Consider the following 27,828-nt stretch of genomic DNA (forward strand, 5'->3'; position numbering starts at 1 on the left):
ATTTGACAACACACAGTAATATATTTAAAATTTGAGGCCAAATTTACTTTATGATGTCCAAAAATACAGACATTCAGTAATGAAAATGTCTTGTTTGAGGATAAGCAACCCACCCAAGTACTGTTAAAACAGAACTACACAAACATGTATCAGGTGAAGAGTCACCAGAAACCCTATTTGCGGAGTAAACTAAGCGAGGAAAAGAAAAATAATGAACACAAAGATGGGATCTAAAAATGCAGAATATGAAAAAAAATTAAAAGTTCATGAAACTAGTGAGACTGATAATCAGATTAACTGTGGAATTCTCAGCCGCCAGCTACTTTTCATTACCAAAAGGAGACCAGGGGAAATGTGAGGTAAAACTCTAACTGGTAAAGTTTCTTAGTAGCTTGGATGAAAATTTTAGTCTGGAAAAGAGTTGTATAAATTTTGGGATTATCTGTGAGTTGTGATATTTCTGCTAAAGTGGTTTTCAATTCTTAGGAGTTTTTTTGTTTATAACACAATTAGTCTTTAAAGTTTAACCAAAAAAATAAATAACAGAACTTTCTCCTTAGCTCTACTTTAAAACACTTGTTCAAAACATGCATCATAAATAAAAAGAACTTAAAACCAACTTTCTATGTAAATATGGAGTATTCAGTGTTTTTTAGGTAAAATAATATAACATGCAGCCTACAAAAGCCACATGGGAAAGTGTTTCAGTCTATCTATGCCTGGTGATCACCGCTTCAAGCCAGTAACAAATACTGAACTGGCTCATTTCAGATTTCTCCTGGTTGGACTGAGCATCTTGAGATGGAAAGTGAAATTAATGACTACCCTAAGCAATTTGAACTTTCTCACATTTTATGCCAAAGCTATTTTCTAATCTTGTCAGCCTTTAAACACTGATTGCAGTTAGTGTTGAGATGTGCAATTTGAGGTGAACAGAAAGAAATCAAAAGAAAGTCCTCCCCACTGTTACAATTATTAGAGACAGAATAAGCAGGCATCACAAATGGTTTTTAATGGTTTGGAACTCATTTCAGTATAGGTTAGCAAGCTTAAAAGTGATAGCCAGCAATTTCATTATATTATTGTAAAGAAAAACTGTCACAATGTTTTTAAGTTTACTGTTATTGAACTGTATCAACCATGTCAATAAAAATAAATTCAGCTTAATTAATTTCAGTGTTTTTCTTCTGTAGTTCTACTTACAGTAGTAAAAATTTCATCAGTTAAATTTTAGTATACGAATATGCTCAGTAAGCCTGAATTTTTTTTGAAAGGGATAAGCAATTATTCTTAAAATGATATGCTTCAAGGTCTAACTTTTTTTTTTTTGGCCGCACCATACAGCATGCGGGATCTTAGTTCCCCAACCAGGGCTCAAACCCGCGCCCCCTGCAGTGGAAGCGCAGAGTCCTAACCACTGGACCGCCAGGGAAGTCCCCAAGGTGTAACTTCTTAAAACAAAAATAAACATGAAATAGCACGGTTTCAATTGTTGTCTATCACTGGCAAGAATAACAATTTCAAATAATTTCCTTCAAAAGGAGCTCCACTGCTGCCGTACACCTGCAAAGCACAAGCTTACTTGAATTCTGAGAATAAAGTGGACCTCCATTAACATGAGGCTGAGCAGAAAACTGAGCCGTCACAGAGGGAGTCCGTCTGTATCCACCAGAAGATGTCGAGGAAGTGGTAGAGTTGTGTCGAGAAATCTGCCTGGTCATTGTGCCATACTGGGAACCAGGAGCTGAGCCCGGGGCTGCTGAAAAGCATTAGTCAAAGGCAACCAACAAAGAACTTGAGCATTGCACGTCACCTCCGATGGCAGAACAAAGAGAAGGAGACTATCAGCAAGAAATGTTTATTACTTTTTAAAGCCCACAGCACAAAATAAAGAGAAAAGTAAAGATAAAACACAAACAGCTCTCTCTCTGAAGTTACAAAAAGAAGGAAAAACAGATACTGTGTGGAAAGTGCAAAAGTAAAGAAGTAATATTCTTAAGCCTTTTAATTTAGCATAATACCAAATGGTATTTTGCTAATAAAGTGTATAAATTTTTTTCTGTAACATTTTAGAACATACAGCTTTTATATGTCAACTGTGTCTCTCCAACAAAATAAGTACCAAATGATAGTCTGAGGTGGAAAGCATCAGTTTTTAGATGTGAATGTCTTAATATCTGGTTTACAAACTTCTTCTCCTTTCCATTGCCAAATCTTCAGAAGCACAGTATAAGAATCTATCCAGCCAAACCCGGCTTAAATTATAAAATTTAAACAGTTAAGCATATTTTCCATATGTACTACTATATTTATTTGAATGTTTAATGTATTAGCAGTTATTACCAATACATATTATAGTAGAATCATTTTTAAGAGAAGTACAATTTCCAGTTTCAAAGCACTTATATATAATGTCAGATTCGTTGTATATCTCCCAGCTTTTAAGAATTACACACTTTGCCCTATCACTTACATTTCTGTAACTGATAAAGCTGAAAAAAATTTGGACTCCGTAAAACATGGACATTTTAAGGCAGCTTTGTATAGAAAATCCATTATCTTTTTCCATATACTTGGAGGGCTTTTTTTCCATACTACACCCAAAGCACTTTTTTTTTTTAATTATCATGCATATCTAAACTAACTAAAGTATTAACAATACTTAAAATTTTATTCAATGTCATCTTTACCAACATTTCAGAAGTTTAAAATTTTAAAGGTTAATATAAAGTTCAAAGCCTCTAAAGTTAACTATACCTTCCAAAGGTAACTTCAGGATTAACATTATCCTCCCAAACATCTAACCACGACTGAGTAAATAAAAAGACAACATCCTGGTTTCCTTTCATTCAGTCATCCAATTTAACCTCTCCTAGAGGTCATATAAATTATTAGAAAAAAACCATACAGCAGAGGTTGTTCATTAAAAGAAGTGCTAATATTCAACATTTTGGAGCTCCCAAGCCATAGGCAGTCACTAATTATTTAAATCATCCACATGCTCAATTTCTAAACAGAAAAACACTTTATAAATAAGAGTCTATTCAAATGCCTTCATGAATGAGTAACTCTGGACAGGTAAGTTTTCCAAAGAGCTAAGAAGTAACCCTTTAACCATTTTTAATAGAAATCTCAATAAAATGATTTCTATATTTCTTTTGACTTATATAAAAACTGTATAAAATCCAGGTTATTTGCCTTGGTGAGTTAAAACCAAAATAAAGCTATTTAATAGTAGTTCCAAACTATGCCTATTTTAGAATTTATTTTAATATTTTATTAAAATAAAATTATGAAATAAATAATACCAAAGGGTGTATGATATATAATTATACATGCTATATATAAATAATACATATATACATATACATATGGTTACATATACTAATATATATAATTATTTATAGTGGTTATATATAATTTGTTTACATAAATAAATATTATTTATATTTTTATATATATTACATATATATATTTTAAGGAAAAATAAATACTCAGCTCCAAGAACTAGAATATTACCAGTATCACTGAAGCTTCCTGTTTGCCCCTTCTGAACCCCAAACTCCAAAACATATGTGTTAAACATTCTCTCTCTTCACTATACAGTTAAGTCCCCTACAAACGAACCTTCAAGTTGCGAACTTTCAAAAGATGCGAACATGCATTCGCATGTCCAATCACGTAAAGTTAGTTCACATGTCTGGCGTACACTGTCATGTGCGTGCATCCTCTACAAGTGGTTGTGCTTTTGTGTACTTTACTGTACAGCACTGTGTAGAGTACAGTAGTACAGTACCTTTATTTCAAGCCCAGGATGTCCAGAAGCAAGTGTAAAAGCAGCAGTGGTATAGCTGGTACTACTGTACTTTTCAAGGTACTGTACTGTAAGATTAAAAATGTTTTCTTTATGTTTTGTGTTTGTTATGTATTATCTGTGTGAAAAGTGTTATAAACCTATTACAGTACAGTACTACATAGCCAATTGTGTTAGTTGATACCTAGGCTAACTTTGTTGGACTTACGAACAAATTGGACTTAATGAACGTGCTCTCAGAATGGAACTCGTCCGTATGTAGGGGACTCACTGTATACAGTTTTTTAAAAATCATAGATAATTATAAACTTAAACAATACACATAGAGATCTTGCAAATTTATAAACTTTCATAATGGAATGATTATGTATTGATTATGTATTCTTGCTGTTTTCCTTTGATATTACCTTTTAAGATTCATCCATGTTGATAAGTATATCAATATATCATTCATTTTCATTGCTTTATTTGCATATGAACATGCCACAATTATTTATCCATTCCACTGTAGACATTTGGGTTGCATCCAGATTTTTGCTATTATTATTATACTGCTACTGTGAACATTCCTAAATATGGTTCCTAAGTTTCTCTGGATCAGTGGTTTGCAAACTTCAGCAGTGATCAGAATTTCACCTTGAGGGCTTGTTATAATACAGGCTGCTGGGCTCCAGTCTCAGAGTTTCTGAATGAGTAGGTCTGGAATGGGACCTAAGAATTTGCATTCCTAACTAGTTCCCCCATGATGATGATGCTGTTGGTCTGTAAATCATACTCCAAAAGCCACTGCTCTAGTATAGTGGTTTTTAAACTTTATGGTTTTAGGATCCACTCTAAAATTAGAGAACCTCAAAAAATTTTTGTTGAAGTGGGTTATACCATATTAGAAACTGATTAATTACCATAATTAATTAATTACCATATTAGAAATTAAAACTGATTTATCTTTTAAATACATAAATACACAAATACACAATCCATTAGCTGTCAAAAATGATGTTATCATATATTATGTAGTCTCTGGAAAATTCCACTGTGTGCTTGTACCAGAATGAGAATAAAAAAGGCAAATAAATCTTAGTATTATTATGGATATAGTTCTGACCGCAAAAACTCCAAGAAAGGATTTTGGCAACCCCCAGGAGTTCCATAACCATGTTTTGAGAACCAGCACGCTAGGGCAAATATCTAGAAATGAAACTGATAAATCTAAGGTAGAAACCTGGTTCAACTTGACTGGGTAACAACAAATTATGTTCTAAAGTGACTGTATCAACAAATAAACTCCCACCAGCAACATACCTTTCTGTTACTGCACAACCTCATCAACATCTGGTACTGGTGGACTTCTACATTTTTACCTATCTGGTAGCTATAAAATAGTATCTCATAGTTTTTGTTTTCCTGATTATTAATTAGGTTGAGGGCATTTTTTTTCCACATGGACTTTCTGCCAACAATTTCTATTACTTGGGTCTTTTGTTTATTACTTCCTTTTCCCCTTTCCTCTGAGTACAAGTGCCAATGTTTTGAAAAGAAGTTGCTAGATGGCTTTATTTCACCTAAGCTCTCAATATTTGAAACAGCTCTTTATCCATTTCCACCCAAATGCTACTGTGCATTTCTAGGCTGAATGGTTTTATACCAAGTCTATATTTGGAATTCCTTATATGCTCAATCCAGTCTCCCCCAACTTGGGAGCAATTTAAATGTATTTTATTAAACAAAATGTTTCATGGCATCCTCAGATGCCATAAATCCTGGGCTATATCAGAGTTTTTCAGCTGTGACCCACTGGAAAGCCTCAGAGTACCCCACACCGCACACCATTCTCTTTTTCATCTTCTTCCTCTTGTCCCCCACCTTCACCCCACTCCTGTGACTGCGGTATATACCAGGGAGTTCCAAATCAAGTTTCACTTTAAAAAAATATTACATCACTAACAAAAAAATTTTTTTTTGAACAATCACGGCTATAATATTCCTAGAAAAATCTAAACAGAACAAATGCAAACCACATTAAATTGGTTACAAACTAGGCATAGAAGCATCTGACATCACAGAGAAGTTTCTGTGTAACTTCAGAGGCCTTTCACCAGAAGAAATTAGTGTAAATTAGATTTAATACTTTAAACTTTGTATTACCACCTACAACCTAGCAACTACAAAAGCGAGCCGTCTAACAGAGGAGTTTATTATGAACTATGCACAGTAAGGTAAATCACTCCAATGGTTATGCAGTCTCACCTATCACAGTGTTCACGGGGAGAAGTGGTGGAAGAGGTGGTGCTGGTGGAGCTCCAGAAGGAGGAGGGACAGAAATGTTTTCTAATAAAATAGTTTATAATTCAGGTCAGAGTGCAATAAACAGAACTAATCATTCTGAAACAGTAAGGAAGTATGTTTTGGAAATAAGAAAAAAAGAGAGAGATACCCATATGTAAAGCATGTTCGAATGAGTAAGAATTTTACTAGGTAAAAAGGCCATTGAGTTCACGCTTTCATTAACTATAAAATATGCTTGTTTTTATAAGTAGCTTTTTCTCCTTTTTCAGCAACATCCTTGAGAAACTAAGTATTTTTCCCTAACAACTTTTGATGATCAAACTTACTTTTAAAGTGTGTATTTTTAACACCATAAAGTCTTCCTTTCACTTAATAAAAAATCAAGGGACCAATTTAATGCTCTGCTATGATTTCTTAAATTTTTATATAATCTAAAAAGTAAATGAGCTTTTCCTAGTTTAATCCCATTTTATATTCATGGCATTTTACTGAAATATGTATTGAATACCATACATAAATGTAGTAAAGTCACAAAACCAGCTAACAGTGGAGTTGACATACTTACTAGCCTACAAGGCAACATCAAAGTTCAATGATACATAATTCACATTAAAGACACTGATCTTTTGGTTGAATTATCAATAATATTGGCTTGCTCTTGAAATAATAAATATCATTCTTGACCTCTGCCCAAGGCAAGTATTTCTAAAGCAAAATGTCCAAAAAGTTATTTAATAAAGCTATTTAATATGCTTTTCTATAAGTAAGGAGAAACATCTGCAAAACTCTAAAGACCCTGTGAAAACCAATCAAAAATTGTTTTTAAATTTGCTTTCATTCTGGCAACAATCGCATTAAGTTTAATAAATAGTTTTATCTAATGTAATTAAATTATTTCAGACTTCCATAATAAAGCACCTAACTACTACCACATATTAAAATGGGTGAGTATATGACATACCTGGTCCAATAGTGGGTGGTGAGGGTGTAGGCACGGCGATGGGAATGCCAATACTGCTGCTGCCACTGTTTTCTCGGCTTCCACTTCCTCCACTGCTTCCACTGCAAAGGAGAGAGAAAAATCATGAAAAGAACAATTCTAGAGATTTACTCAGAAAAAAAATCAACTCAAAGCCACTAAATACTCCTTTTATGATGCATATGTGTGTGCTTGTATGTATACACACACTTATATATAAAGAAAAAATTTAACTGTCCAATATAAATTTTAACCCTAATACTTGAAGTGGTTCTTGTGTTTCACTCTATTTCTCCATCTACTGAAAAACCAATATAGTCACGTAGTACTCAGAACTATAAGAGATCATTGAGACATGAATGACCAATATAATCTTATAGTACAATGAGTCAACAAGGATTTATTTAAAACCTCGTATAAACAGCAGTGAACAAACAAGACATGAACCACAATGTCATGGAGCTCTTCGCTGAGACTGTGAAAATTGACATTAACAAATAGTGTGATGGAAGCCACAGAAGATGCTATGGAAGTTAATAAAAACGGTAACCAGTTTTAGTCTGAAATTAGTACGTAAACCTCCGCTCATCTCAAAGAATGGCAATAAAACAGGGAAATGTTTGGAAAAAATGAGCAAATGACAAAAAAAAGACAAATAAGACAATAATGAAGTTTCAGCAAAGCACAGTCTAGAATGGATGATACTACTAAACTCTAACCAATTACTTCTATGGACTTACTGTCCCTTTAGGTATACAACCTCGCACTGACCAGTTTTAGTAATGTATGTGTGCACATGTACATTATGCAAATGTACATATGTACACGTGTAGCCTTAAGCTCCATATTATACTTTTAAAAATCAACATCATTGGCTCAGTAGGCCCAGAAACCCAACAGGGCAATGATTTGCACTTCCTAGGTAAGTTTTTTTTCTCCAATATGAGCATTCTATAATCACATTATCACATACTAATAGAAAGGGGAAAAAAGCTATTTATATAACAAAAATAGCTTTGATATGAAGGCCTCCCTCCTCCCAAGCTGGCCAATACTCTGCTTTCTGCCACCACCGTATCACAGACAGATGAATATTTTTGCACTTATGCGCTTCCACAATTACTGGCTTACGTGTCTTTTTCTAACATGGAGGTTGGCAAGTTACAGCCCACAGGCCAAATCTGGCCCATGGTCTGATTTTTACAACCTGTGAGCTAAGAACATTTTTTTTTACATTTTAATTAGTAGAAAAAAAATCAAAAGAGGAATAATATTTTATGACGCATTAAAATTATATTAAATTCAAATTTCAGTGCCATATATAAAGTTTTACTGGAGCACAGCCATGCTCATTCATTTACGTGTTGCTGGTAGCTGCTCTCATGCTACAATGATAGAGCTGAGTAATTGCAGCAGAGACCATATGGACCACAAATCCTAAAGTATTGACAATCTGGCCCTTTATAAAAAAGTTTGTTGATCCCTGTTCTAACAGAACAAGCTCCTGAAAAAAAGAACTATATCTCATACGTATATCCCTGATATCTAATGAAGTTAACTCTTAACAACTAGTTGTTGAATATGATTAAACTATTACTACATCCACTATAAAGAACAACCATGGTTTGGTATAATAATTCAATAATAAACATATAAAAAAAACCCAATTCTGGTCCTCATTGAACTTACCCTGATTCAGTAACTGCAGGTATCAATATGACAATTTATTTACTAACAGTAACAATAACAACAAATAACAATTACATAGCATCTAAGAGCGTGATATATCCTGCGTAACTAAAGCCCCCAAAATGATTTTACTAAGCTGTATCTCTAATAAAACCAACCTAAAAGTCAAGGTAAAGAGGTTCCTTGCCCAAGTTATTAAGTGAGAGGTAAAAATCAAAGAATAAAACAAATTGAGCTATACGATAAATTTGTCTGGCTTTATAAACGTGCGCAAAAATAAAGTGGCCACTTTTGAGGGGAGGAAGGCAGAGGCAATAACTGGGAAAGGGCCTGAGGGGGATTTCTGGGTTGCAGTTCTGTTCCATTTTCTGATCTGGGTGATGGTTACATGACTATATTCAATTTGTATTAACACATCAAGTTGTTATACTTAATAAAGTATATACTTTTCTGAATGTATGTTATGTTCCATAACCAAGTTTTTAAAAATCCACTGGGTAGCTGATTTCTAGAACTTTTTTTAAAGAATTTATACAATAACATATTCCAGTATATCAACTCTCTTAAGAAATTCTTCCTCAGATCTAAACTGTTTTCTTTCCTCCAACCTCTTAAAGTTTAAATCACATTGTATAGTTTCTGATGTTTAACCTTTTATCCAAAAAATGTAAGAGTGGTTACCTTAATCTTTTCTGAAAGACTATTTTAAAAAAACATTCTTCAGACTTCATCCAAATATACATTTGTACCTCTGTCAAAAGGAGGAAATACTAGCAATCTGCTAGCAGTATAAATAGATACTAAAAAATCTAAAAAACAGAAGTTATAACATAAATTTAAAGGAACATATACAATATTAATACCCTCAACTTTTATATTCTATATTAGCATTAGACTAGCCCTTTACCTTTACCAGCAACTCTATAGGAGTTTGTCACCAATCAATAACGCACATTCTCAGATGTTCAAAGGCTCAACCTAAAAATTTACCTGTGTGTCCTCGGTCTCTGATTTAAAGAAGCTGTCCTGCCTGGACTATGCTGACTTCCAAGCCTCGCAGGACTTGTCATGTAGTCATTAGGAACTGTCGGAGGTTTAACAGGTTCCAGGGTTTTGTAAGGAGTATTTCGTCTAAAAAAGCATAATAGAGAAAGGAATAATGAATAAGAAAGATAAATGGTATTTTCTCCCAAATTTGTGACTGTCCCTTTATAACCAAGTATAACACAAGTTTTGGGTTTTTTTAATAATAAAGTTTGTTTTTAAAAAACGTTTTAATTGGGGTGTATGAATTTTGTTACTTTAACACAAAAGCTAAAATTTGTTGCCTTTTCTTAGGAAAACCAATGGAAAGGGTAATTTAAAAGTTCTCATCTTATTTCTAAAAATCATGGTTATAATTTTTTTAATGCTCAGTAATATCAAACTTTGAAATACATATTATTCCCAGCTCAGTAACCCACAAGCCACTGTCCTTGTATATTATGGAAGCTAAATATCTCCTCTGCAATTTACTCCTATCTCAATCTAGAGATATATGAACAAGTACATTCTGATCCTAGATGTGATGCCATTAACTTCTCAATAAATGATTTTAACTCTTCTATTTAATAACTTCATATGTTTTTTTCAGGGGTAAGGGGTTTACAGAATGAAAACAGAAACTAAGATCCTACGAGAAAGCTGATGGCTGATCCCTGTTACTATAAAATAATGACTCCCCCACCCCTCCACCAAAAACAAGGAGTCTAATTTTCTATAATAAGATGAACAATCTTTCAGAAATGTCTCACGAAGTATTCAATATTTGTATTGCATTGAAAACTGGAAAGGAAGAAGCCACAAACAATTACCTTTTCTACTTCTCCACTGGCCTTCTCACAAAGCTACTCTAGAATGAAGGGCCCTAAGATTACCAGCAGAAGCACAGTTAGAAGTACTCCAAGTAAAGAGTCCCCAAGTCTCAGGGGAAACAGAAGAACTGCAGGCTAGCAAACCAACGTACGCAAAGTAGACCACTTATTCAAAGCTCTGTAATATCAATATTGCAAATACATGTGAAGACACCATATATGGAACCTTCTGGTCATTTCATTTTAAATAAACGTAACTCAGATTTATATATAAATCTTTTTATATATGTATTTATATATCTATATTTTTTTAATGAATTAGAAGATAATAAATAAATAATGCTCATTTACATACATACAAAAAAACTTTTCTAGTACAGAATTCCTTAGAGAATATTATAGAACAGGCAGGTTCATTTTGGATTCTGTTCAAGGAAATAGGAACCAAAATGAATTTGTAAAAGGTAGTATTATCACACAGAGAGGGTCCCGTCACAAGGATCCATACATTTACTGAAGTCACAAAAACATCTCTTCCTTTGACATACAAATCCTCTTGTAAGATGTAGCTGAATTCTTACCCCAGCGTTCCCCGGCCTGACATGGGAGGACTCGGTGGTTTCTGAGTAGGAGGATTTGTTCTCGACAGTGTGCCAGTTCTTGCAGGCTGGTTATTTCCATGCTAAAATGTGGAAAGAAAAGCTTTTAGTTTTATATCAAATTGTTCTCTTGGTGTTTTGACACCATGTATTATTTTTTTTTAATATCAGAATGTGAAATAAGGATTCCCAGACAGTTTTAATAACAGACTTTGGTACTACATTTTAAAAAGTCAAGATACCACTTGCACTTGGCTTTTCTTATTATTTTATGCCCTTCATACCAATTTATTGAAAAATACAGGTGAGATTATTGAATTTTATATATTATTTTATTGTTAAAAATGTTCACTGAGATCTACCTTATCTGCAATTCAAATGCTGGGTTTCTTAAAATTTTTGAAATGTGTGCATGAATATAAACTGCAGATCTCAGTGTCAATTTGCTAAAATATTCATCTAAAAAAATCATCTCTATCCCAACAACTCAGTAACAAAGTCATATATAATGCCTGGGAAACCTCCTACTTGTAAGTCAATAAAAGCAAGGCAACTATCAAAAAATGAGCAAAGCAATAAATGTTAGCAAAATTAATGTTCCTATATAAATGCAGATGTCAATATATCTTTGATATATTAACACATCCAAGCTAAATGTTGCTGATTTGAACTGAGTTTGAGTATATTTAATCTACATAAATCCTATGGGGATAAAGCAGACAGACATAGGAAAAGTTTTCAAATTTTAGTGGCTCTGCAGCCTCTATCGATATAGAGGAAAAACTGTGGATCAAATGATAAGTAGTAACTCTTACCTTGGCTTTTAGCCACTTTACGTTGCAAAAAAAGGGGGGAAAAAGTAGAAATTAATTCTAGATAAGTTATATCTGATAGGACAGGTTTACATTTACAGTTACTCAATTCATGTTAATAAGCTTTTACCCAGCCATATTTCAAATATTTTGTAAAGAAAAGATATCCATAAGCAAAAGGGAAATATTCATGGGTATCACATATTTTTTCAAAATAATACATTCATAAGGAAATCACTTAATTATGCCAATCTCATGCAGCTCCAATAATTTCTTAGGTCAGTATTTTATCCTATGAAATTAATCCAACTGAATCATAGATGATTTAAAAAACAAACTTTAATTTAAACACAAACACCATACCTCATTAAATGTATGGCTACTTTAATACATCAGTGTACAAGACCTAAGACTGCTGGATAATGAATGCCCATGTATGAGTATTCATTATTTGAATGGTAGTATAGTATTTTAAAGAGTGATAAACTGCAAATGTTAAAATTCAAAATCACAGCTTGTTTTCCAAATTCAGAAAAGGACCTAGCACCTCAGTGTTTAAAAACAAAATTACAATGCACAATAATAGCTTAGCCAGATTCTAATTAAGAAACAAGCAAACGGTCTGGATACCCTCTCACGTGTAGCTTATGAATACAAATCCTGACCAGGCCAACACTAGTAGAAAGTTATATGTTGCTTTAGTTCTAAATTTTCTTCTGAACAAGTTTGACCATAATTCAAAAGTGAAGAAAAGCTGCTTTGATCCTAAAGGCTACTTCTATGAAAACTGGCTAGCTTATATATTTGAAATAATGTGTCCAAAGCATCCTACTTGTACCACGCCACTTAAGAAAAAAATATCTTCAGGTTGCAGAGTCTTTTCCTACATTTTGGGGTGGGGCGTGGGGTCTCAAGTTCTTTCCATAACACCTGCCATTCTAAATATGTATCTATCATTTTTCAAGTGACCACAGAAGCAACATTAAGGAAATCATCCAAAAATGGAATATCCTTTGACTTATATTCTCATTTCTAGAAACTGTGCCAGAATCTTGGTATTCTTTAGTGTTTGTTTAGAATAATATGGCTCATTTTTATCCTGATTAAACAATGTCTGGAATCCTACCTAGCCACTACATTTCACACCTGGATTTAGAAATTAAACTTGAATAACCTTATTATCCTTGAAGATAGGATTTATTAATATGATAGCATTATAATACACTAAATACTATTCTAAAGTAACTTAGAAATATTCTAAATATGACCACACATCTTCCCTCATTTGCTGTTTCAAGTGAACAAGAAACAAACAAAAAAAACAGCATACAAGTATAAACTGGCCCCAAATGAAAGGATGAAAGGAGAATTTAATTGGGAATGAAAATTCTAGTTGAACTCTGCTACTGTGCAATGGTGTAACCTTTAACCTCTTATGGAGCACAGCCTCCTCTCTTAAGTGCATGTTTATGTATACAGATGTGTTGGGGTTAGCTAGTGCTGGAAGGAAATGATCTCTATACCTTACAACTCAAAATATAATTGTTAGCAGCCTACAAAATTTTTCCATTTCAGTGTCCCCCAAACACATTCAAAACTAGGCTTTTTATTTCCTTAAGATCTCACTTCATTTCCTTAACATTTACATTTATGGATGAGTCAGTTTACCATTTCCTTGGAACCTTAGGTTGAAAATAGAACTCTCTTTGATTCCTACCTACCTGCAAGCCCTAAGTAGATCATAAGCTTTGCATACCACAGGTACGAAAGTCTGTAAGATGCCAATTCTTTCTCTGAAATGATTCATTAGCTCACTCCTCTAATAAAATCGAAACCTTTTAAAAATACCATTCCTACGTATTATAAAGCTTTAGTGTTTCCATTAATAAAATGTAACAACTCCTAGATCATATGGTCTTTTCAAGGCTTGAAAACAAAGACATATGTGGAAAGTCCTTCATAAGTTATGAACCAGGCTATAAAGCTGTTAATTATTATAACTGTTTAACAGAAATAATTTTAAATGTTTCTACTAAGTGCTCAAGCCTTCTCTAGTCTAAGCATACTCTGAAACCTTGTTCTTCCTTTTATTAGGATGAACTTTAGTATTTTTATTTTTATTTTATTAGGATGAACTTTACTGTTCATCTTCTTTTTATCCTCCTTTAGGCAAACTTTCTGGTAGTCTCTCTATGCAAGGATTCTCTTATCCATATCTTACGTTGTTTCCAAAAGTCAAACCAGACTTAGCTTAAGACACTTTTTCCATATTTTAAATTCTTACTAAACTTATGTGTACCATCTATTTCATAGCATAAAATTCATTAACACAATAAATATCAATTAAATGAATAATACAAATACCAAAACACTAAAATTTACATCATGAAAGAAGAAAATATGATGGCATATTAATCTTGGGGGGTAAAAAACAACACAAAACTTGGTAGCTGTAAGAAGAAATACTGGGACTTCCCTGGTGGTCCAGTGGTAAAGAATCCGCCTTCCAATGCAGGGGACGTGGGTTCGATCCCTGGTTGGGGAACTAAGATCCCATGTGCCACAGGGCAACTAAGCTTGCGCACCACAACTACTGAGCCCACGTGCCTCAATGAGAGAGCCTGCAAGCCACAACTAGAGAGAAGCCTGCGCGCCGCAACGAAGACCGCGCATGCCGCAACTAAGACCCAACACAGCCCCCCCCAAAAAAAAGAAAGAAAAAGATAATAAATAAAATAATTTTTAAAAGAAATATTAGGGGCTTCCCTGGTGGCGCAGTGGTTGAGAATCTGCCTGCCAATGCAGGGGACACGGGTTCGAGCCCTGGTCTGGGAGGATCCCACATGCCGCGGAGCAACTGGGCCCATGAGCCACAATTACTGAGCCTGCGTGTCTGGAGCCTGTGCTCCACAACAAGAGAGGCCGCGATAGTGAGAGGCCAGTGCACCACGATGAAGAGTGGCCCCCGCTTGCCACAACTAGAGAAAGCCCTCGCACAGAAATGAGGACCCAACACAGCCATAAATAAATAAATTAAAAAATATATATATATATATAAATATATTTGGATACGATTTTTTAACATCCTGTAAGTATTTGTTTAAAATACCAAAGCATCAAAGTCAAAAGCCAAACAGCAGGATGAGGAAACATTTGCCAAAATATAAGGAGCTAATTTCTTTGATAGAAAAAAGAACCCTTACAAATCAGTAAGAAAACAAACTTCTAAATAGAAAAGTAGGCAAAAGATAAGAAAATAATTCTAGAACTGTAAGTACAGCGTCTTCCAATCCTTAAAAGTGCTTTAGACACTAATTTAAAAATAAATCTAAAGTTTTCCTCCTTGTAGTTTTGGCCCTGGCATTTGTTCATTAACTATTACCCAAATTTCCAACTTTCACAGATCTCTACAATCTTCTAGAAATATTTAAGCCAACAATGATTTCTTAGGGGAAATAAAACTGGATCAATATAGCTGCAATGAGACTACTGGGGGAAAAAAATTGTATGTATTTGTATATCACAGAAACAAAATGTGGACAAATAAGCCACATATCAGCTTCTGAGATACACTGTTCTCACTGACCACCCACCCTCCTACCCACGGTCAAAAAAATATTTCAAAATAGTCCGTACAACAATGTGAATGTACTTAATGCCACAGAACTGTACACTTAAAATGGTTAAATGGTAAATTTTATGTTATGTATCTTTTACAATAAAAAACTTAAAAAAAAAACCAAAACCTGCGTCTAAAGTATCCACATTACAAAAAGTAGATTGCTAAAATTCACATTTGCAGACTTTCAGTATATATTATGCTGTTTACATTTCTCATTTATACATATATAATAAAATAGTTAAATTTTCTCACCCAAAATTTCCTTGTAAAATTTGGTTTCATTTTGTACTCTGCTATGTACTATGTATTAAACTGTTAAACACAATTATTAGTGGGGAGATAATAGAGGATAATCACTTCTAATATGGTGACAGTTTTTTTTTTTTTAATGAGTGTATATTGCTTTGGTAGGAAGAATAATCAAGCAAAAGGGGAAGAAGTGAGCACGTGAGAATGTGTGTGCACATGTGTATGTATACGCATATGTGTATATACGTAATTTTTACTTCCAAGGCAGGTAATAATATTATAAGTTCTTCCAAATTCTCAAAATTCAAATTCTGTAAATCAATCTAGTCTAAATACCTTAAATTAAAATTGAACTTAAGCTCTTAGACAACCCTAGCTACATCCTTGGGTAAAAATACAAGAAACAAGTAACCTCCTCTACATTTGCAAAGTGTTCCACCTTCCAAGCCTGACAGTGAAGGGGAGATTCCAATAGTCTCTGAGAAGAGCAGAATAAAGAGCAATGTTGCCAGCTACACCCCCTCTTGATCAGGAACCCCAGATAAGTCAGAATGCAACAAATCCAGCAGTAGCACCAGGCAGATAACCAGCTAGGAAAAGCTTCAAGATCCTAGCTGACCCCTCAAAAAATTATTATAAATATTCTGGAGACCAGAAACAAAATCAAATAATGGTCCTCTAAGAAAGGGACTACCAAATTTCAGAGGAATAGTTTATCTTGAGCAAAGATAGCTACAGAATTCAGGTCATTCCGGATGCTTCCAAAATAACACATGAATATCTAAAAAGTTGAGAGGCTACAGGTATCCTTCAAGAGCAGCTAATTCTGCCATGCTAAGAAATGGACAAGGGCAACAAACAATCCCTTCCCTAAAAGCCTGTTGGGGCAGGGGGTGGGAGAGTGGGGAGTGATGCACAGAACAAGATTACACACAATTGTTTCATTTTGCATAAACTGCTGAAATTATATCCACATCCACATAGATGTATTAATACACACATATTTACAAATAAATGAGTAAAAGTATTTATAAATTACTTTCTAAACCAATTCTGGAAAGCATATACATTTTTTATTCTTAAATATTCATTCAGTAGTGAAAACAAGACTTGGCATTCACAACACAAATTTATAACATTAGTCTAGGATTCAAACGGCTTAACAAATGAATGGCCATTTTAAGTTTTTATATCTTCTTGAATACAGCCTACTGCACAGGTAAAATTCTGCCCCAAGCTTAGTATAATACATAACTAGTATTAAATAAATGTTCTATGAAAATTGTAATGCTAATTACTAAAAGAATCTATTAATTCTTTAAGAAAATCAGCTTTCTCACTATATTTCCTATCCAAAATATTTATTGGATATGCAAATTATTTCAAGTTAATATAATATAAAACGCTTACCTTGACACCATGGCCCACATCATCCAGAACTGTATAGTCAATAGGTTTCCGAATATACCTTACAGGACGCTCCATATTTGCAGGTGCTATTATTTTGTGAGTTCTTGATGTATTCTTATTTGTTGTCAAAATACCAATCTCTCTTCGAGCCACTTTCTCTTTATGAATGTCCACAGTCTATATTTTAAATTTGAACAAAGCAAGAAAATATTATTTGGAAGAGTAAATAATATATACGATATCCACATATAATGGACCATAAGACTGTATCACATGTCTATTTTCCAGTGAATAATACTGAATCTTCCCCGTCAAAATTAAGCAAATTAATATCTTTCAGGCTCAAAACATGGACTATCTAAAGGTGATTAAAAGCACCAACTAAGTTATTGGTTTTGATTACAAAATGGTTCTTAGGAAAGCAATTTTCTTTCCTAAAAACCTGGTGTGTGTGGAAAGGGAGGGCTCTTGCTCTGTGTAGCTTACACTTTATTTTGTGGGGATACAGACCAGAAAAAAAAAAATCAATAATAACAACTAGATTAAGTACTATAATGACACACGCACAGTTTATTTGAAATTAAAGGTATTTAGAGCAAGATGTCCAACTAGGTTGAGAAGGCTTTATAGAGTAAGTAGGTTTTTAAAAAATGAATAAAAATATGAGGCAAATATGTAAATTATTCAAGGCAAAAAGAACATGTTGCACACAAAGGTGTAAGAGAAAAAAAAAAAAAAAAGATAAGACCAGAGGTTCCAATCTGGCAGCATGCAGCCTACACACCTGCAGCCTATCTAGTACTGGCCTCTACGGCTTTAAAAAGGTTTTTTTCCCCCTTATTTAATTGCCAACATTTAAAAACTGGGTAGTAGTCAGCACATGAGAAATAATTACACAACCACTCAACAATTTAAACTTTGGCCTAACAGTAATGCGAAACCAATAACAAATTTAAACTGAGTGACATCATCAGGTCTGCATTTTAAAAGATCCCTCTGGCACAGGTGTTGAGGACAAATAGAAGACTACTGGCAGTGAGACCAGTTAGGAAGTAATTACAGTAGCCTAGGTGAGAAAATGTAAGTATGTGAACTGAACTGAAAGGGGGTGGGGAAGGTATTGTCAGGAAAAAAAGTTTAATGTTATGTGCATTTCTGCACATCTTGTGAGAAGAGGTACTGATTCCCTTTGTTCTGTATATTTATATAGTAAACAGCCTTAGAAGATACAGTGTCTCCTCAAAGAGCAAAAGGCAGGTTTGTTTACTGTCCGGTATAATAAAGATACTGTCACTCCCCAGGGCAAAGGGCAGGAAAGCTTACTGCCCATTACAAAAGATCCCCTGGTCCCCTAAGCTGGGAGTTCCTTTCCTATAACACACCCAATTGTGTATGGAGGCGTCAATCACTTGGCTCTCTCTGCAGTATCCTGTAGAAATTGTGGCTGGTTATCTGACACAAGTGCTGACTACTGCCAGGAGTAATGACATCTTTTGTCTCTGACCGGGAGTCTCATGTCTTCTACTCGAATCCATGGAATTGTGCAGGCTAATTTGTGAGCTTCCACAAAGGGTAAGATCTCAAACCCCTGACAATTTTTGACAGTTTTGGTAATGAAGATGGAATGCTGACAAAGACAAAGCTTTTTAGAAATGGAATGAAAGGACAGTTAACAGGAACTGAGAGAAGTCCATGGGAATCGTGAGTGAACATGTTGACCAAATTGTATGGTCCACCCCAGGCAATGTCTGGTCCTCTACTCCATTGCCTGCTAATGAGGCTGAACTGGGGCGGCAGTTTCAGGCTGAGTACCAGGAAGTAGTTTCAAACACAGCAGCCTGAATGATGCCCTGGTTACTGTCAGCTATCCACCAAACTCACCAGGTCAGCCCTGTAAACAACTAGTAATAAGGTCTGTCTGGCAGAGGGAGGCGGGAGCACCATAAATGTATCCATATTGAGTGTGAAAGAAGGAAAACTGTAACCACTGTGGGCAGAACCAGGAGAATCTTTAGCCACTGCTAGTTTGCTGGGGAGATTGAGGGGGTGGGAGGGGCACATAATGCTTGTTAAAGAAGAAAGGCAACACCTGGCTATCTTGGTGCTCAGCCCCTCCTGCAGTCTGTCTTCTCAACATTAAACCCATTCGAGATAAATAAAAGACCTCAGGTTTTGGCAGTGGGCCCTGTCTGCTATAAGACAGTTCTGGCCCTTCTGGGAAACTTTCCCCGAAACAATCTCCCAAGGGCACTGACTAGTCTTTGGGCTCTTCCGTACTAAAGTGGATTTTAAATGATGATTTAGCAAATGATTCACCACAGAATGAGAAACTCACCCACAGAAATCCAGATTAAATTCTATCAGCTTCAGAAGACCCTCCTAGTCCTTATGCTGAAATCAAGCAAGAACTGAAGAGCTGTTCTCTTGACAATGGAGCGAGCAGCAGAGAGTCCACATTAGGCGGACTTCTAAAAACAAGGATGCCACCCGTGCGGATCAAGCCCAAGTCAGCCAAGGAGTACAAACTCATGGCCCCGCCGGGAAGTGATGTGGCTGTAGCCGCTGAATCAAGGCATCCCTAACGGAAATGGATGATGCCAGTCAGCGACGACGGCCCTGCCACAGAGTACACAACACAGGGCTTTGGGTGCCCCAAATGCTCGCAGCTACAGCGCCACTCAAAGCTGAAATAAATTCACCTTGTTTACTGGTGCAGAGCTGCTCTCTCCTAGCCTCCCCCTACACCCTATAAGAGAAAGACTGTTAGGGGCGGGGCCAAGTTCTCCCAGTCCCCAAGGGGAACTGAAGATCAAACATACCTGGGTTTGCAAGATCACTGTGGGGAGGGGAGGGACATTTTATAGCTCTGATTGATAGATATTGGAGCCCATGTCACCTTCATGCCTCATCCTGTGGAGGGAGAGGGTACCTGCTTTCAGCTATGAGGTTTGCGTGCAGTTCACAGTGGGGAAGAGACGCTAATCTGTTCTTTTGGGTGGGACTCTTGGTACCAACTCAATGTATTACTGTTGTGGCTTCCAACACTGAATGTATAATTGGTATTCATATTTTTCATGCTTGCACGGTGAATGCTCTTAAGAGCCAGAGGGGATTATGCCACCTGGGAAGAGCCAGATGTAGAAAAGCACTAGCAGCCTTAGTGGCCCACAGTCCTTATGACCCTCTGAGTACAAGTCTCTGTGCCTGGGTAACGTTACTGACTGGAGCTTCTGACAAGAGGAACAGCCTCCACCAGAGGTGCCCCTTGGACTTGGTATATTCAAGAATGCAGCCAGCCTGGCCCCTATGACCTCTCAGCTCTACAGGGAAGAGTGGCAGCTACCCCTTTAGGGAAAATTTATTTTCCATTCTGTTGGTTCAATGAGGCCCTTGATTCACAGAGGATCCCCTAAATGCCTGGGCCTGGTGCACTAATGATTCAACTAAGCTGAGACCCTGTGGTGCTCCGTGGACTGCTGTGCTGTTCAACCTCAGTGCCAGCTACGCAGAAAGGAAAGTGCTTGTGGTTGCTGTGCTCTGCGGGCAGAACTCAAGGATGTTCTCAGAGATCTGGCTGATATTCCCGGAGATAAACCTTGTTAGACTTTTACTGATATGGGGCTAATACCCATTGGTAATAGCTGTTTGGGTCTGCTACTTGGAAAACTACAGACTGACATCTTAAAGACTTGCCATATAAACTGTGGAGACAAATAGTAGTTGCCGAGCAGACCATCTGGGTCACTAATATGGGCCATAGTAAGGGCCCATTGTCTGATGAAGCCAACAGGAGTCCAGCTGCTGATGAAGCCTGCACTGCCCAGACGGCCATCTCTGCTGGCAGATCCATCACCACTCCAGATGTATCAACACATGGACCATCACTGAACAGACACAGAGTAAAGGACTCTGTTCCTGATGCAGAGGCAACCTCTGCGTCCCACACAGGTGACTCCCGGAAAAAGACCCATTCGTCTCATGGTGAGAGAGGCCACATCTCCCGCTACTGGCAGACCGGCTACATCAGACCTTTAACCCCGTCTTCAGACCATCAGTAGTGCCTCACCGTTGATGACACTCTTTCAGGTTATGGTATTACAATACCAATCCAATCAGCTGGCTCCAACCATACCACTGTGGCCCCTGACACTAATCTGTGTCATGTTTTTCACTTTCCAAACCATTTGCTATCTGACAATGGTATACTTTTTAACTCAAAAGTCACAAAAAATGGGTTGTTTGTCAAAGTATGTGATGGCCTTCCACACTCCCTACCATCCACAGGCATCTTGTATTGGTGAGTGCTGAAACAGCGTCCTCAAAAATCAACTTAAAAAACTCAAAAACAAAAGACAACTGGATTCAAAAATGGTCAAAGGACTTGAATAGACATTTCTCCAAAGAACATATACAAATGGCCAATAAGTACATGAAACGGTGTTCAACATCACTAATCATTAGGGAAATGCAAATCAAAACCACAATGACACCAATATGTATAAAATAGATAACTAATAAAAAAAAAAACACAATGAGACATCACACCCATCAGGATGGCTGCTATCCGCCCCCCCCAAACAAAAAAGAAAATAACAAATGTTGGCAAGGATGTGGAGCAATTGGAACCCTTGTGCACTGCTGGTAGGAATGTAAAACAGTACAGCTGCTGTGGAAAACAGTATGGTGGGTCCTAAATACTTAAATATAGAATTACCATATGGTCCAGCAATTCCACTGCTGGGTATATACCCCAAAGAATTGAAAGCAGAGTCTCCAAGAGGTATGTGTACACTTATGTTTACAGTGGTATTATTCACAAGAGCCAAAAGGTAGAAGTAACCCAAGTGTCCATCAATGAAAGAATGGATAAACAAAATGTGGTATACATATTCATTCAATGGAATATTATTCAGCCTTAAAAAGGAAGGAAATTCTGACACATACTACAACATGGATGAACCTGAGGATATTATGCTGAGTGAAATAAGCAGTCGCAAAAGAACAAGTATTGTATGATTCCACTTATATGAGGTGCCTAGAGTCAAATTCATAGAGACAGAAAGTAACATGGTGGTTGCCAGCGGCTGCAGGGAGAGAGCAATGGGAGCTGTTGTTTAATGGGGACAGAGTTTCAGTCCTGCAAGATGAAAACAGTTCTGGAGACTGGCTGCACAACACTGTGAATGTACTTAACACTACTGAGCTGTACACTTAAAAATAGTTAAGAAGGGAAATCTTGTTACGTGTATTTTACCACAATTAAAAAAAATTTTTTTTTAGTCAACTCTAAAAGATTTCTGACTATACCTCCCTTAGCTCTTCCTGATTTACATACGTCAGCAAAGCAGGTTGGTCACTGAACGTGGCTGTTCCCAGAAAGAGACTGTCTCCTCTTGGCCAGTTGGGATCCACCCGAGCGTGATGCTTCATTCTTTCCCCTAATGGAGACCCCATGCTGGCCTGATTGGTACAGCCTTTGGGTGGCAGCCCAGCCAAAAGGGGGCCTTGGGAATTTTAACTTAATTGTGGTTTAGCTGCCTGAATTTTCTTGTTGTACTTCTGTGGTCTTAAGTATTCTGCTCACCAAATCCCCTTACACTGGACCATGTGGACCAAAGTGGTGGACATAATAGGATCTCTAAGTTTAATAAAAATGCTCTTGTCCCTCTGGCACCTGACCCTTCCAGACAAAAAAGGTCAGGGTGAGGGTCAGGGATAATTGGGAAAAAGGGAAAGGTTAGTGACTGGAATGGGACACACTGATTCTGTAGCAGTGGAAGGAGAACAACCCTGGCACCAGTGAAAGAAACACTTTAAACCTCAGGAGCTAAGAAGGAGGGACATTTGTGATTCTGTCTTTCTGAATCCCCCAGAACCTTCCTCACAACGGAAAAGTCGCGGGTGCGGCTCTCCCAGATTGTGCAAGTGCCTTAATAAACTGAACTGCCTGCCGGCTCTGCCATGCCCTGCTGCACAGCTCTGATCACAACGTGACCATCCTTCTCCTCAAGGTCACTGAAAAATCTTAGGAAAGCAGAAGAAGATGGTCCTAGCCCCTGAGCCTCCCACACAGAACACCTGCCAATACCTCCAGGTGTCTTTCCAAACCCCCCCCCCCACCAATTCCTGTAGCTATCATTCAGCCATCCCTAAGGGGCAGGTGAATGCTACCTGACAGGTGGCACAGACAAACAGGACAGACTGGACTGACTGCCTTCAGGTAACACCTCCAAAACAAAAAGAAGTACTAGACTCAGTTATTTGTACTGAACTGGGAGCCCTAAGGCTTGCCAGCTGTCCAGGAGGCAACACTGGAGAAACTGCCAGCCTGTGCTCGCTAAGTAGGTCCCACCTGGGGTCGGGGGGTGGGAGGGTGGACGACACCTGTAAGCACCACACTCTTCACAGGAGTACTCGTGCGGAAGCCAGGCATGACCTTACTTCCCTCCAGAAATGCGGTGACGTGCACTGTAGGGGTGATCATAAGAGACCTTCAAGTGTTTAAGCAAGCACCACCAGTAGATCCTGTATCCACAGACGGCTGTGACCTCTCCAAAGTAAGGCTATTCTTGACTGGGGGGAGGGGGCCCTCCCAGAAGGATAACTGACTTGTTAATTATGTGCTATCTGCTCTGAGGCATTTATGCCTAAAATGCGAGTTATCCAATTAGAAATGGTAGTTTGAAATCTGTCCCTGACTTTAGCTGAGGTGAACAATGAGATCGTATCAGCCCTGGAGCCATTCAGGTCAGTGTCAGCTCATGGGCCAGGAACGTTATGGATGACAGAACTGCCCTAGACTTCCTTCCTGCAGGCGAGGCCAAATCTGTGCATTCCCTAATACTCCTGCAGTACTTGGGTCAAGTAGAAAGTCAGTACAGAAACTTAAAGAGAAAGCCACTTGGCTCTCTAAGGCAGACCCTGAAGGTTTATGGTATTTGTTCAGCTGGCTGGTCTAGGACCCTGGGGAGCATAGTTGAGGTCAAGATTGCAGTTTGGCCTCATCCTGCTACCATGTTGATAGTACGTAACCTAAATTACATGTTTTATGAGACAAACTGAATGGCTCCAGTCCCAGGCTCTGTCAGATAGATTACTCAGGGTGGCCAATGAAGAGCGTAATCATGGGAAATTTTACCAGAAGCCAAGAAGGAAGAGACATGAGGGGTGAATGCTGTTGGAAGGCAATTATCCTTGGGCCCACTGCATTTCTGTGCATCTTGTAGGTGGAGGCGCTGCCTCTCTTTGTTCCAGACTATCTTAAGTATGTCTGTCCAGCGAACAGCGAACAGCCAGGAAGGATAGAAATACCTCCCTCAGGAACAAAGGGCAGGTTTGTTCACTATCTAGCACAATAAAGACGTCACCTCCCTCCAGGATTAAGGTGAGGGAGGCTTACTGCCCATTATGAAGGTTTGGAGGTTCCTCTCCTGTAACAGACTGTGCTGCAAATGTAGGAGCGGCATCACCACAGGCATCACTCACCCTCCTCACAGTCCTCTATGGAGCGTGGGGCTGGGGAAACCAGCACGAATGCTAACAACTCTGATCCTGCTACTGCCATGAGTAATCAAGTCCGATGTCTCTGAGAAGTCTTGTGTCTTCTACCAGCATCCATGAAACTATGGCAGGCTAACTTGTTAAACTGCAGTTAGCTACATTTTTTTGTGTGTGTGCCCCTACATATCTCAAACTCCTTCCTTGTCTGACAGTTCCAGCACAAGATTAACTAGTACAAATTTTAGCTAAATTTTGCTTGACATGGAATTAAGTTTAGGTACTCATTATTCCACAGAAGGAAAAATAGAGATTTCACTGGAAAGGAAAAAAAAAAAGATGGATCACCACTCACCTTGGTGTGCTCCTAACTCCCGAACACCCATCCTGTGTCTCCTTTACAAGGCCGCCTGACAGGCATGGTGTCTCCCGGTTTAGTCGTAGGATCTTCCCCTTTTCTCCTTGGCAAACTCATCCACATTCAGGTCTAAATTACTCCTACACTCACATAAACTTTTCTCTATTCTAGACCTCTCCTCTGCGCTACAGAATCATACAAACACCTGCCATGTTCCTCTGGGATATTTCAATGGTACCTCAAAATGAATGTGCCCAAAATCACACACAGAGTCGACTTTACTTCCTACTTCAGTTCTCTATCAAGTTATATAGTTCAGACATCTAGCACTTATTTCATACCCAATATCACTAAATCTTGTCACATTTACCTTTAAGTACCAGACATTTGTTTCCTTCTGTTTCCAACACTTTAATCCTAGTCAATCTACTGTCATCTCTCACCTTGGCTACTGCATCTGCCGTCTAACTGGTCCACCTGCATCCAATCTAGCCTCTTTCCAATCTGTTCTCCACGGTATAACCATGGTGATCTTCACCAAAAAAGTAAACTTGCAAAGACAAAATGAAAAAATCTGAAGCTATCTTACCGGCTTAAATCCTATTTAAAAGAATATCCCACATGGCTCCCAGTCTTCATGGGAAAAACAAATTCAAAATGGCTCAAGTTCTTTCCATATTTTTCTCAAACATCATGGTGTCCACAACTCTCCTTAAAATCATCTTTTTTTTCATCCTTCCCATTTCCCTCACACACTGTAGAACTATTCAGGACACTATTTCAAATTACTTGAAAAAACTTTTCTCTGAGTTTACTCCCTCCCCAGTCTCCCAATTCGAATCATGAAAGTCCACATCACAACCCGTCCGGCGATGTACTACCCTCCATATGACAGGGTGAGTGAATAAAGCAGGAGGAGGAGGGGAACAGGCTTGGAACATTTGTATAACAGCAGCATGCATATGTTCACCAAGCCAAAGTTAGCTTTTCCAAGGAGACCAATTCCTTCTCATATTTGAATTTCCTTACTTTCACACTTTATCTTTAGATGGCAAAAGAAGCAGTCTGATATAAAGAAAATTAGTTTTCAATTCTAATATAATAACCATAAAATTCAAGAGTATCCCAAGCTGAGAGAGACTAGCAGGCTGTAGCGCCTACAGCAATCCCTAGACCCATGAAGCACAGGTGAAAACCACTCAGTTTTTTAAAAAGGCACACAAATGTGAAATCAGAAAGCCTTGGTTTGAACACTCTTTCACTTACTAGTTATGAAATTTTATACAAGTTTTAACTCACTAAGATTCCACTTTGCTTATATAAAATGGGGGCTGGGATAATATTAGAATCTATTTATAATATTGCTTAATACAAAAAGTACCAGAAAAAATTAACCACAACTGAATCATATTTATCAAACTACCCAATCTACAACCCTGCAATTAAGGCAAAGTATTTTCCAAAATATTAATATAAAAACATTGACACAGCACATGGTGTATTAGAAACACGATAGATGTTGAAACTGGAGGACATTAAGCTAAGTGCAATATGTCAGATACGGGGCTGGGGGTGGGGGAGACACGTCATGATCTCACTCATGTGTGGAATCTTAAAAAGTTGAACACTAGAAGCAGAGAGCAGAATGGTGGTTCCCAGGGGTGGGGAGGTGGGTGAAATGAGGAGATGTTAGTCAAAGGGGACAAAGTTGCAGGTGTGCAGGATGAATAAGTCTAGAGATCCAATGTACAGCATGGTGACTACAGGTAATAATACTGTACTGAATCCTGGGAATGCGCTAGGAGAATGGATTTCAAGTGCTCTCATCACACACATACCAAAAAAGGTAACTATATGAGGAAAACATACATTAATTAGCTTGACTGTAGTCATATTTCACTAGGTATATGTGTATCAAATCATGGTGGTGTACATCTTAAATATACGTGATTTTTATCTTAAAAAATAAAATAAAAAAGGAAAGATGACGAATATGAATTATGTTCAAATCTCTAGTTTTGCCACTAGCAATAAAAAAGATTTTAGAAAACTCCTCAGAGCCCAGTCTAACAAGCATTAAGGTTCTAGAAGCTTGTAACTCATTGATTCCAAGGTAGACAAGTCCTAAAGGCTAAAATTCACTTGAAAGAAGAAAGCAGATCTTACAGATATGGATATCAGTAGGACAAACTAGAGAAAAGATAGAAACCCAAAGACAAGTTCTGATCAATGACCATGCTTGATGATTCAGCACCTTAAGGAGAACTGATAAATAGAAAGAATGTATATGAGATACATGTGGAAGTAATGAATCGAATGAACAGGCACAGGGTGATCACCTTGTAAGGCATTAGTATATTCTTAAAGATCTTATCTATAATCCAAAACTCACAAAAATTCAAGAACTAAGTTTAACACAGGACAGTATTTGTTTCCTGCTTAAACATCAAATGACAATAAAATAGTTTAACAACGTCCCTGTCCAGTTTTGAAATTACACAATGGTTCCTAATTATTTTTTTAATTTGAAGACAATCTTCACATTTAAAAAATAATTTTTTGAATTTTATTATTATTTTACATTGCACTTTAAGCACATAAAATGAAACAGTACTGCAATGGGCTGGTAACAAAGACATAGCTGCAGTAGCCTAATAAAA

At 37.2% G+C, this 27,828-nt stretch overlaps 1 protein-coding gene across 10 annotated transcripts in view; it reads right to left on the reverse strand.

Annotated features, from left to right (window-relative positions):
- The window catches only part of ABI1 (abl interactor 1), a 94,958-nt gene that overhangs the window by 10,519 nt on the left and 56,611 nt on the right, over nt 1–27,828 (reverse strand). For 2 of the 10 annotated variants that reach the window (XM_061179206.1, XM_061179173.1), the window contains exons 3-8: nt 17,314–17,490; nt 12,036–12,050; nt 11,203–11,303; nt 9,759–9,899; nt 7,062–7,162; nt 1,583–1,756 (exon numbers count right to left, since the gene is read on the reverse strand). In XM_061179206.1, the coding sequence (XP_061035189.1) occupies nt 1,583–1,756; nt 7,062–7,162; nt 9,759–9,899; nt 11,203–11,303; nt 12,036–12,050; nt 17,314–17,490 (709 nt within the window). Of the gene's footprint in view, nt 1–1,582; nt 1,760–7,061; nt 7,163–9,758; nt 9,900–11,202; nt 11,304–12,035; nt 12,051–17,313; nt 17,491–27,828 lie in introns of all 10 variants that reach the window. The other 8 variants (XM_061179199.1, XM_061179168.1, XM_061179226.1 and 5 more) reach the window with 5 other exon arrangements.

This window comes from Eubalaena glacialis, chromosome 2 (genome assembly GCF_028564815.1).
Source record: "Eubalaena glacialis isolate mEubGla1 chromosome 2, mEubGla1.1.hap2.+ XY, whole genome shotgun sequence".
Taxonomy (NCBI): domain Eukaryota; kingdom Metazoa; phylum Chordata; class Mammalia; order Artiodactyla; family Balaenidae; genus Eubalaena; species Eubalaena glacialis.